Source organism: Hippocampus zosterae, chromosome 8 (assembly GCF_025434085.1).
Source record: "Hippocampus zosterae strain Florida chromosome 8, ASM2543408v3, whole genome shotgun sequence".
Lineage (NCBI taxonomy): Eukaryota > Metazoa > Chordata > Actinopteri > Syngnathiformes > Syngnathidae > Hippocampus > Hippocampus zosterae.
This window is the reverse complement of record NC_067458.1, coordinates 22,967,858-22,980,636: the sequence shown is the minus strand read 5'-3', so window position 1 is coordinate 22,980,636 and position 12,779 is coordinate 22,967,858. Positions and strand designations below refer to the sequence as shown.

Sequence of the window (12,779 nt, the reverse complement as noted above, 5' to 3'; positions counted from 1 at the left end):
GAGCCCCCTCCCTGGCTAGTCCGGACCTCCGGGCCCCGTGGAAATACTTTTACCCAATGGCGGGGATCCCTCAGCCGGGCTTTGATCCTGCTGCAGTGTGACACATGACCACACACAAGACCCCCGGATGGGCATTAGCGCAGGCTTCAGCACACTCGACATTCACCGCCGCCGCTCAAATCATTCATTAAATCAGAACACAAAAAGTAACTTTACTTGAATGCCTCGCCATCAATATTTCATGGCGGCTGAGGATGAATCTTGAGTCGTTTTTGCACTGCTTCCCGCGGCTGCGGGAAGGCTCTTATGGATCCGGCTGCTTCGGGCGTGCCGGTGACGGGCGGCGTGAATATTTCACGAGGATTCATCGGCGACATCAACGGGCTGGTTCTCAAAGCGGGGGCGGTGCTCATTTACATACGTCTGCTTGAGTTATTTATTTGAGCATGCTAATGTACACGCACGTGAGCGTAGGTGGACACGGTTTGAAGTGCGAATGCCCACCTGAAAACGGCAACATTTGAAAATGACACTCGCACGACACGTGGGCGACGTACAGCAAATTCAGAATGGAATAAGACTTTCAAAATAAATGTAACAAACAGCGCGGTCATTGGTGATGCTGCCACCTACTGGCCTGGCATGCTTAGTGTAACCGATCAATGCAAACCACGATGTCTGGATGACACACTGTTTGTGTGTGCGCGAACGTTTTGACTGAATAAAGCGGTCGTTGTTTTTAACAAATGGTCATAATCTGTGTTTTTGTTGATTTGGTTTTGATCAATTTTACTTTTGATCACGTTTTCCCCTTGCCCCCTTTCGATGCAAAACCGTTCATTTCAAACCCTTCAATCGTAATTCCGATGAGAACAAAGTCTTTTTTTTAGGAAGTGGTAATGTTATAAGACAAAAAGCTGATGTTTAATTTTAAAAATAACATTTATTTTTGAAATATGTATGGCATTTTTTTTAATTTTTTAATTTTTTAATCTTACGAGTATGCCCGTTTTTTATTTTAAAAAATGCAATCTGAAAAGTTGTATTTTGTCAAACAATATAAAAAATGTATTCACAGGAAAGCTTCAGTCATATTTTAGAAAAAATGATCATGTATGATAATGTAGTCTATTTTTTTCAGGAGAAAATTTGAATTTTTTTTTTTAGGATAAAGTTCAATTTTGATTATACATACACTGCTGCGCCCCTGATTCTTACAAAAGCAGTGTAAAAGTGGCTTAGTGTCTCATCTGTGATTGTAACCCACTTCAAAACACCATTGCGGTCCAAAAAAAAAAAAAAAAACAAAGACACGTGAAGGCTTTTGGCGGAGAACAAGAACACGATGGCGCTAAAAGGCCGTAATGTGCCGGCTTGTCACTTGTGCTCAAACTCGTGTTTATTTCCCCCGAAGACAAGAAAACCTTAATCACACCAAGCCCCTTTTTAACGGGGTTCTGTGTATGTTGAGAGACGCAACTTCAGAGAATAATATTAGATATAAATTGGTCATTAAGAGGGAGGGAATTGAGAAAAAAACGACTTTAGGGGGCGCTCAAGACTGAGTTAGCCTAGCGATCGGAGCTTTGCATGCCTTCATTGCCCGAATGTTTTTTTTATATTTTAATTTTAAATTCATTGACATAAAATGTCTACCCGTACTGGAATGACACGGGTTTGGTGACTATCCGGAAAAGGGTGCTCAGCTCACATGCATGTGATGCTAAATGAAGCGGCTAAACACACACACGCAGATCCACGCACATCCCTCCCGACCAGACTCACGCTGTTCAAGGCCGCAGACCCGACTAATGGAAAGCTTTCAAGATGGCCTAATTTGGCCCCTGACGATTTCTAATGTGTGTGTGTGTGAGGGGGGTGGGGGGGGTCTTGGATTTAGAATCACTCACATACACACAAGCACCTTGGGACCTGCCATTATAAACAAGTCTAAGGACCGAAAAAGGACAACACATTGCTTCCCAGTCCACCACCTGCACAAGGACCCCAACCTTGGATAAAGCTATGTGACCATCCATATAGTCATTTGAACAAAGAATGCTCCCCACTGCCCCCGCCCCCCCCCAAAAAACTCAACAGTTTTGTCTAAAAAATGTCCTTGTATGATCCATCTAAATAAGGTTATGCTGATGTTAGCACAAAATGCTAACAAAGCTCCAAACACATAGCCGGAGCCAGAGGGATAGCTAAACGGTGGTCAGCGTCGTTGGACACGTACGCATATTCATTTGAACATCGTTTTCTACTTCAATGTCTGTGTACTGTATGTAAAAAAATAAAAATAAAATGCTACGTTGTTACTAGCTTACATCGACTAGCTGCTACTAGCTCAAAAACCAACATCTTTGTGTGCGCTAAGCTAATTATCGGTCAAGTAATGCTATGCTTCACTTTTAGATACGTTTCCAATAATGGAGTGGGCGGTGCGGGGGGGAATAGAATACATTTTGTAATAAAATTCTCACAAAAGTGAAGGGTGTCAGTACTTTGTGGATGAACTCTCATCCCATGACTGTGTGCCTGTGCCAAAGGTATAAAGTAGCGGTGTTAAATGGCGATATGCGGGTCTCTGTGTCTTTCCTTGTTATTATTTTCATGCTCTGACTTCTTTTCTTTCTGCGGCGTCATGAATAATTTGTGCGCGCGCCTTGTTGCACCACTGACAGCTGCATTGCACTGTTTGTCACATCAGGTGAATAATGAATAAGACTCCATGTTGAAGGAAAGATGGTGGAGGGGGTCGGGGCGGGCGGGGGGGGGGGGTGTTCATATGTACAACTCAAACTTTGCTGAACTCTCTGAATCCGCTGTTGAGTTAATCACTGCTGCGAGCTCGCAGGTTCGATGCCCGGAACTCGTCAGACCCGCACAAAAACAAAGGCAAATATTATGACAACACACACACACACACATACACACACACACACAGGTATAATGAGCAGCAGTGTCGCCTGAGGGCAGTCAACCCAGTCACACTCTTTGTGCTTTCTACTCATCAGCAGCTTGTCTCTTTACAGTTCAACAAGCAAGCGGCTCTGTTGTCCGTTTTACATAAACGCGTGGACACAAGACCCAGATGTTGTCGTGTTGACACTTGAAAAATCACTTGGATGTCATCAAAGGATAGTCGAGTATTGGCTGTAATTCTGTTGTAAGGAAAAATAAGTGTTTTACAAATTGAAGGAGTTAAGAAAGCAAAAATACCAATGTTTTTCAGGGAGGAGGGAGAAAAAAAATGTAATGGTGAGAGTAAAAGCAGATTTGTGAATTAAGTCGGAGTTTTACGTTAGATTTTGCGTAGAAGAAAATGTAAAATAATACATTAATCGTCACACCGTCACTGTGTGGCTCTCAGGTCAAACAAAAAATAAATAAACTACACCATCAACGTTTTACAATGTATCATTTCTCATGGAAAAAAAAAAGTTTGGAGAACAAAGCCATAATGTGAGAATAAAGGGCTTTTGTTTGGTCCCGTTGTCTGTCTATATGTTTTTCTGCACCATTTGTGTTCAAGTATTTTAACATTGTGACACTGATCTTATACATGAGACCGTCTATGGTGTTTGGAATTGTGTGTTGATTAAGCAACCGAATTTTTAAATTAAATAGTCGTTTTAGAATGTGTAATTCTGTGTTGTTTTATCAGAAAAGAAAAAGAAAAAATGGAATTTAAAAAGACTTGTATTGTCAAATTTACATTTGAATTGTGAGAAGCCGAAGTTGCAGTACCACGAGGAAACCACGGGGGCGGTATTTGGAATGCAAGGATTCCGAATTTTCACAAAAGGTTGGACCCCCCCCAAAAAAAAAAAAAAATCCGCATGCCATGGGCACAAGACCACTCCTGACTAATTGTCTTCCACCGTTACAATAAATATTCATATTTTTAAACGGAAAAGTCTCGTTTGATGGTGAACCTAATGAAGTGGCTCGTGAGTGGAATCGAGCTCAGGTGTCAACTTGGGTGAAGTAGAACGAGTTATTCTGCTTACTGTCGTCTCGTTTATTAAATTATATCATACCTTTTCCATCTTTCTCACCATTTTAAAAGTCATGTATGTCGTGTGCGTGTTGAACGTATAAAAATAAAAAAAAATAAAAAAAGCTCCTTACCCGAATGAGCGACACACAAGCGAGTCACAATATTAGTGTAAATTGAGGGATTCGTTGTTTTTCAGTGGATGGCTTTTCTTTACGAATGACAGATGGAGAGATGGAATCCTTCAAGGCAGTTTAATAAAAGGAGGAAGAAAATAAAAACGTCTGCACCGCAGCACGTCCGAGAACACAACCCCCGTAACTAAAATCACTTCCTGCTTCTCTTACTTTAACATCCAATCAGAACATATCTACATAAAAAAATGTCTACGCAATTATTAAACAACATAATATAATTTTAGGTATGCTTAACATGCAATAATATGATGCTCAAACATAAAATGATAATTAATAACACAAGCTTACTTTAGGAACAGCTCACGTTGCATTTTAGGGACGATGTCAGCGACTGCAGGATAGATCCATTTTTTGTTTGAATTGCGTTTTAAAAGGCGCAAGAAAGACGGAAGATTTATTAATAAATCATTTTTAAAAAGTAGTGGTCCAGCCCTAGCCCAGCCGTGATTGATTTATACACGTGGCCCGAGGCATGATGGGAATGCGGTTACGTTTAATGGAAGCTTCTTTTTTTTCCTCTCTTTTTTTTTCCATCCTGAGATTGACTTTTTCTCCCCCTCTCCGGGGAACATGAAATGTTAATCAAAAAATAAATATAAGATATTACCGTCCTTATTTTACACGTGCGCAGTGTTTTCTTTCCACACTATCCCCTCCTCCTCCTCCTCCTCCTCTTCATCCTCCTTTTCATCGTGCTGTTTTTTTTTTGTGGCCTTTAAAATATTGAAAACGCCTCCGCGGGCCTCGCGCATGCTGACCAAATGAGGCGTGAGCTCGCTAAAATCTTTGTGAGTCACTGATTTCAATCACGCAGCGCACAGTGGGGGAGAAAAAACGCTCTTCTTTTGATTATTATTAATCCGTTTTTTGATATCAGACTTGTTGAGAATGTGTTTTTTTTTTGTAGCTCAGGACACGTTCTTCGTCGACTTTGTCAACTTATTGGGCGCAACAAACGTTGGCAACGGTTAAAAAAAAAAGAGAAAGAAATCAGCGTGTTGTTGACGGTGCAAACGCGTGATGCGGGTGGGCAAAACAAACATGCGGACGGCAGCACACGCAATCACAGCACAAATACCAACTTGAAACAAAAAAATATATATATAGATGCTCGCAAAGTCGGTCTCAGCAAAACAACTTAGTGTAGAGCTCGAGAAAAAATAAAGAAATCTGAACCCCCCCACCACACCCTCCCAAAAAACTGCAAAATTGATCACTTTGCTATGGTGTCTTCATTTTTTTTCTCTAGCAGAGCTAAAATAATGCAATAAAAATATTTTTGATAATTTTGTTTGTTAATGGACTGGACTATTTTTGAATGTATTTGTTTCAAACAAATCAAGTGACTCTTGAGGCGCCCGATTTAACTTGAATTACCGTGAATTATCATAAACTATATTCATGCTATTTCCTTTAATCTGGCTTTTTGTAAATCAATTGTTTCTCACAGATTCTCTACTTCTTATGTATTGAGAATCGGTGTCTCTACATGAACCTTATTTGAGCTACAAAGTGTATTCTTAAAATGTATATTTCTGATTTTGATTCACTCATTCTAAAATTTTAGACAATTATTTTTCCTCATGAACATTTTTTTTAAAACGATCCCATTATTAAAGCAGAAGAGGGAAACCGTTGAATGGTGAGAAAAGGGGCGGAGAAAAAATCCCAAATCTGACTGTTTTGCCAACATGAGGCATGACAACAAACAAAAAAAAAAGATTCTAATCTTTCACTCTCTCTCACTTTTTTTTTTTAACATTTCTAAATAAAAATAAACAGTGAATGTGAGGAGCTCCTAATGGGCACATAATGATATCCTGACCACATTTTTTGCCAATATATGGGAAAATAAGCACCTGTGATTCAGCTACAGTCGTCTGATATCGCACTAAAAGAAACTAAATACATGAAATATTGATTTCATTGTATATATGTATTATTTAATTACACGCATCGAAAATCCCAACCCGTATTTTCTGTTCAGACAAACCACGCCCACATGATACATTATGACATTGGTTCTTTTGAAATATCATTTTTTAATCTGACTTCATTTAGTGTGTTTTTTCAAGCTCGGATATCATTCTCCGCATCAATGATACCGTTCTACATTTTACATGCATCAATAAGAATATTTGTGGTATCGTCCCCATATGATTTGTTGCGGTATCAGACCTTTTCAGAGGTTGTACTGTAATGTATTCTTAATTTATGCCAAATGTTTCTGAAGCATCAATACCAACATCCGTATTGGTGATACCAACAGAAAAAGTACTTGTAAGGTATCACCCGAATGATACAATTTGATATCAGTACTTTTAGAAGGTCTGTAAATCGTTTTTTTTTTAAGCATCAATATCCATTGTATGAATAGTGATGCTAACTTGTATTGGTAACACATTTGAGGTATCACCCATTCGATACTTTGCGATATCATTCTTGATACCGGCCTCACTTCTCCCGGGTTGTCGTCCTTCGGATAGCCACAAAATTGATATTTGCTGTAACAGACAACTATACGCCACATGGCCGTATTTTGTCCCACGACTGAAGACAGGCGAAGGTTGCAAAACGTCCGTGAGTACTTCCCTGTCACTTGATCCCGTGCTGCGTGTCCTTGTGCCTGCGCAGGTCGACTTTCCTCTGGAATCCTTTGCTGCACAGGTGGCAGGCGAAGGGTTTGTAGCCGCTGTGTTTGCGGCTGTGCGTGATGAGGTTGGAGCTCTGGCTGAAGGCTTTACCGCACACTTGGCACTTGTGCGGCTTCTCCCCCGTGTGGATGAAAGTGTGCTTCTTCATGTCCGACTTCTGGTGGAAGCGCTTGCCGCAGTACTGGCAGGCGTAAGGACGCGTGTCCGAGTGGATCAGGAGGTGCGTGGACAGTGTGGACGAGCGCTTGAAGCTCTTGCCGCAGATCTTGCAGTCAAAGCTTCTCTCCTGTAAAGGACCAAAAAAAGCAAATATTTCATTCATTGTACATTTTTTTCCAATTAATTGTCCGATTCATCGGTTATCGAAATTTTGCTCTGTCAAACAAATATCTGAAGCAGCATTGGCCTCCAGAAATCCATCTCGGCTAGGCCCTCCTTAAGAGTGCCCCATTTTCCAAGTTTGTCAAGTTGTAAGATACCTTTTGGTTGCTTTATTTATTCATTCATTCATTCATCTTCCTAACCGCTTGATCCTCACTAGGGTCGCGGGGGGTGCTGGAGCCCATCCCAGCCGTCTCCGGGCAGTAGGCGGGGGACACCCTGAATCGGTTGCCAGCCAATCGCAGGGCACACAGAGACGAACAACCATTCGCACTCACACTCACACCTAGGGACAATTTAGAGTGTTCAATCAGCCTGCCATGCATATTTTTGGAATGTGGGAGGAAACCGGAGCACCCGGAGAAAACCCACGCAGGCCCGGGGAGAACATGCAAACTCCACACAGGGAGGCCGGAGCTGGAATCGAACCCGGTGCCTCTGCACTGTGAAGCTCACGTGCTAACCACTGGACTACCGGGCCGCCCTTGCTTTATTTAGTTATTTATTCATTCAGAATTTTGTCTTCCGACTGAGCTTCTGACATTCCGCCACAAGCTGGCAGCAGCAAAATTCACATGGTTACCACTCATCCCAAAAGAAAAGGCACTGTATATGTATTATTTTGTGCATTTTTTTTCCGCTGATTTTTTATTTCAAGCGTCAATTGTTTGCAAAATTTTGCTATTCGCAGTCGGGCTCAGTCCCTATCACTAACTGGCAAAAATCCATTTGGTGATATATGCGTTTGTGCGTGGCTGGTCATTGTTAAGCTTCAGATGACAGATGAGGTGAAGAATGAGTGTTTTTGGTGCACCGACCTGCGAGTGCACGGCCTTGTGCTGCTCCAGACTGACTGCGTGACCAAAGGTTTTGCTGCAGACGGGACACGCGAAGGGCCTGGTGCCGCTGTGGGACCTGCGGACGTGCACTTCCAGCCCGTGCGGCGTGGAGAAGACCTGCCCAAAATATGCGATAAAACTTCATCAGCGGGCAAAAGTACTTACAGTCGTGATCCTTTTGTAAAGAAATAACTGACATGTTCAAGCATCATTTAGATTTAAAAAAAAAAGAGCCATGCCTAATAGTTGACTGCATTTCCGAACCCAGCAAAAAACCTAAATAAAGGTTTCATTTCAGAAAGCTGATAATATCCCTGAACAATTTAAAACCCAACTTTGAGACTGTTGGCTTTAAATAGGGTTTGATTTCCTCCAGACACGACAAAGGTGGCCTTAAGGAGGAAGCGTCCTTTTTGCTTTGCTGTACATAGATCTGCAGAGCAGTAAAAGTAAATGCCATACTTCCTTAGCAAATAGAATAAAAAACCAGCAGGGGTCCTAAAATTGAACCCTGTGGAACACCACTCAAAGCAACCAAGGCTAACACAAAAAGTCCTCCACCTGGTTTCAAAATCAAGTCAACGGAGTTCAAATAAAAGTTAGAATTGAAGCCATTAGGAGACTTGTTTTTAGAAAATCTATCAACTTTTAGACAAAACATTCTTTAACCTGGAACCACACATAAAATCAATTGTTAACTCTCAAAAAATGGAAATTTGCATTTGAACTCTATACTGATTAAAGTAAAACCTCAGTAAAAAAAAAATTACAGGCTCTGAAATGTAGTCAAGTCAAGTCAACAGTATTTATAGAGCACTTTCAAACAGCCATCGCTGCATACAAAGTGCTGTACATGGAGCGATTTAGTATTTAAATGTAGTAGAATACTAAAGAAAAATCAAGACTCTTTGAATTATATACAATGTCACAAAATTACCTCATGAATACAGTGGTTTTCCCGTTAGGACAAGCTCCAAATCATTTGTCTTCCAATTTTCTATTTGTTTATCTTCATAGGCTATCGATGCCTCTGACGTATAATGACATTCGGACACAATTAAATGATCCTCCACTAGATGGCAGAAGCTCCATAACTCACTTTCATATCAACTCTGACATGTTCATTTGTTAATGCCAAATATGTGCCCTTAGATGATTAAAAATGGGCAAATTGGGCTAGTTTCCCAACCAATTAGAAACTACATGTGTGCTCGTGTCTGTACGTGTTGCAGCATCACCACTTCCTCCGATGTCTCACCTTGCTGCACTTGACACACTTGTAGGCGCCGTTGAGCACCAGACTGGCGCACAGAACATCCGGCGGGCCCTCCCGGTGGGCCTCGAGGTGGTGGGAGCGTAGGGGCCCCCCGTCGTGGAAGAGAAGCGAGCCGGCAGTGTGGCGGCCGTACGTCCGCAGCGCCTGCTGCGCGTAGGCAGACGAGTGGTGCAGCACGCGCGCGCCGGGCTCCGCGTAGAGGCCGTGCACCGCCGATGGAGCCGGGCCGGGATAGAGGCCGTGAACGGCGGAGGCAGGATATCCGCTCCAGTCGTAAGGCCGAAAGGGAACAGAAAAAGCCGGCGTGTCGTCCACCAAAGGAGAGAAAGATTTGAGGGAATCTACCGGAAGAAAAGAGGCAGCAAACGTTAAAGAAGAATAAATGTTAACGGAGTTTGGCGGCAGGTCTGGGGAAGCACATTCCCAGAGACATTTAAAGTGATATTTTTAACAGCATCATGAATATAAATCGTAATTAACACCATGGGCGTACTTACCCGGTGAGGCACACGGGGAAGGGGGCCTCCAGAAGCCTTCATAATCCGGCGAGGGCGCGCAAGGGCTACCCGCGCAGCTCAGCGGGGTTTTGGGGGAAGATTCAGCCGCTTTCGGGACGAGGCAGCCCAAGGAGAGGGGCGACGTGTCCGCGGTCACCGCAGCCTCCTCCGTGGGAACGCTCCACGTGGTACCGGGCGGTTCTGGAGGAGGAAACTCACCGCCATCACTCCAAGGACCTACACATCCACCGTAAAAAAAATAACATTACCAGATAGCAGTCATAAACTCGACAACATTTTTTTTCTTACCGTATAGTTCCAAATCGATAATATTCAAACACATTGAAAAATAAATCATTTCAAACCTACGACTAACACGGCGATTCCTCTCAAAAAGGTCATGTTTTGGATACTGACAACTCACGCTGCTAATGTTTTGATTTGATTGAAGACATTGTGTACATGAACATCTATTTACTGCTAAATGTGTTTATTAAAACAGAATAACTATATTTTGCACTACAAAAACATGCACGCATTTCCAACGGAATGGAGTCGTGTTTTTGAGCGTGTAATAACGGATGCTAAAAACTGCACATCCATAATGCTAATATGTTTGAGTTTGAACAGAAACGTGAATATATGTTGAAAACGTACACATCGACACGTTTGTTTTCTGCCTAATGGTGTTTACTTTAAAAATAAAACATATCATTGAGATTTAAAAAATGCAATTTTATTCTTCACTAAATCTTAATAGCATCACAAACAAATATGGACAATTTGTCATATATTAATTTAAGAATGTGGTTATTTTTAACAGCAAAACGTGTTAAACAGCACTTTCATTTTCTATAATAACAGCAAAATAATATGAAACAAATTGTCACATATTAACATTGTAAGAATGCGCCAACAGGTATGTTTACTGATGACATCTTTATTTTAACGGCAAAATTGATGCTTTGCTTTTTGGTGATCGCATTTTTTTTCACCACAACGACAAATCGAAATCAATTGGTGATATTTGAACGTAAGCTTACACGTTTATTAGTACTAAAATTTGATTTGATACAGGATGAGAGTTGACTTTTTTCCCCCCACTATTTTTAGTAGGCGAAAAATGCGAACAATTTCGTATTTTAACGTCGTAGGGGCGCGCAAACAAACGCGAAACCCATTAATTACTGAAATGTTTAACAATCAAACGATACGGAAAAAAAAGAACAGCCGCTCACATTTTAAAGTTTTAGACGAAATAGGATCTAGTACCTAATAATCGGATTCCGGTTTCCCGCACGGGGAAAATGTGATTCAAAATATCATGAAATATCAAATATGTCGTTTTTTTTCTTTTCTATTTTTTTTACCTGTGCAGTCGTGCAGTGCTCTTGGCTGGTGATACGTGTGAGCTCTCTTGCTCTTCACCAGGAAGGAGCGAGGCATCCTCGTCTCTGGGCTCTTCTCTTCGTTCTCCTCTTGTCGATCTTGTGCTCGCTTGCTGCCCTTTCAAGCTTGAGGCCGCGACGCGCATGCGCGAGGACGCGAGTCGCCCGCCAGGTGTTCGGCGCGCAGGTGACGCTGAGGAAGAGGAGGATGGCGACGAGGAAGATGAGCCCCCAGGCGCTCTCACTATCCGAGTGAGTGGCCCGCACACAATCGAAGCTTTATTTATTTGTTGTGAGTTTAAAGAAGGGGGAGGAGGAGGGGTTGGGTGGGGGGGGGGCTCGTCGGACACCTGTGGGTTTAACAGCAGTTGTCGTCATCGTTATTGTTATTGACACGACTTACAAAATACTGTATCATCGGGATGCGTTGAAATGATCAGAAATGTTGATATATTACAAACACAGTAGAATTGAAATCAATTTTTCAAAAGGGAAACTCACATGTAAAACCCCACTTATAACAAAATCAAACGGACTGCATCGAAATCATCCGTTTTGGCTTGATTATTTAATTTCGCTGAATTATTTTTCTACCTTTTTTTGTCCTTCTGCGTCTCACGCTCAACGGCTTCTTCGTCTTTTAAGCAAAATACAAACAGGATAAAAACGATTGTGAAGAAATGTAAATTTTATCAAGTGTATTTTGTGTGCCTGCTCGGTTGCGCGGCCTCCCGAGTGACGTCAGAGCTACAGTCACGTGGGTTGTTCAACGCGAGCGTGTACTCACTCCATGCCCCCTTTTTCTTTTTGGATTGCTCAATAAACGACTAAAAGTGTGTTTTGTTTGTGTGTGTGTGTGTGTGCTAATTTAATGCGTCCGTGTTTATCTTCAGCGGTCTGCGTAGGTGTTCATTTAACTCGCGCGTGCGCGCGCACTCGCCGACAGGAAACGCTGGCTCGTTAGCACGTGCACGTTTTTATCCTCCGTGGCGTCCTATCTGCGGGCTTCTCGCTGAGCGGAAGTCTAATCGAGCTCGGGCACGTATCCCTGCTCACATCCTGTCGCGATTCTGCTACTTGTGATTGGCAACACGCACGCGCGCGCGCGCGCGGGTTAGGTCGCGCAACCGGCACGAAATCAACAAATGGGCCTGTAGGGCCATTGATCATATGTATGGAGGGGGTCAGTAAGTGAGCTAACGACAAATATACACAGGAAATAAACACACTACGAGCACACGGATAATGAACGATTGCATATTACAAAGTAAATGCACAGAAAATGAGCACAAACAGTCATGGGCAGAGAGCAAATACATAGACACATAAAAATACACAAAAAACACAACACTCAAAAGTTAACACATATACACGTTAAATTAGCACTGAACACACTTGAAAAGGAAGAGACGCACACTAAAACGGACTGAACGGATGCTGGCTGAATCGTGCAGTAGGAAGACCACAAACCTTTGCACGACTTTAATCGATGTTGGTAAATCACAGCGGAGATCTAAAGGCCCACTCAGCACTCACACACATAC

General features: G+C 42.2%; 1 protein-coding gene across 1 annotated transcript; it reads right to left on the bottom strand.

Annotated features, from left to right (window-relative positions):
* Window positions 1-6,659: 6,659 nt before the first annotated feature.
* On the bottom strand, window positions 6,660-11,530 carry LOC127606380 (zinc finger protein Gfi-1-like). The gene is made up of 5 exons (XM_052074685.1): window positions 11,218-11,530; window positions 9,848-10,084; window positions 9,333-9,691; window positions 8,054-8,191; window positions 6,660-7,140 (listed from the first exon to the last, which is right to left on the bottom strand). The coding sequence occupies exons 1-5, from the start codon at window positions 11,291-11,293 to the stop codon at window positions 6,796-6,798; spliced, it is 1,155 nt and encodes a 384-aa protein (XP_051930645.1). The 5' UTR covers window positions 11,294-11,530; the 3' UTR covers window positions 6,660-6,795.
* Window positions 11,531-12,779: the final 1,249 nt, after the last annotated feature.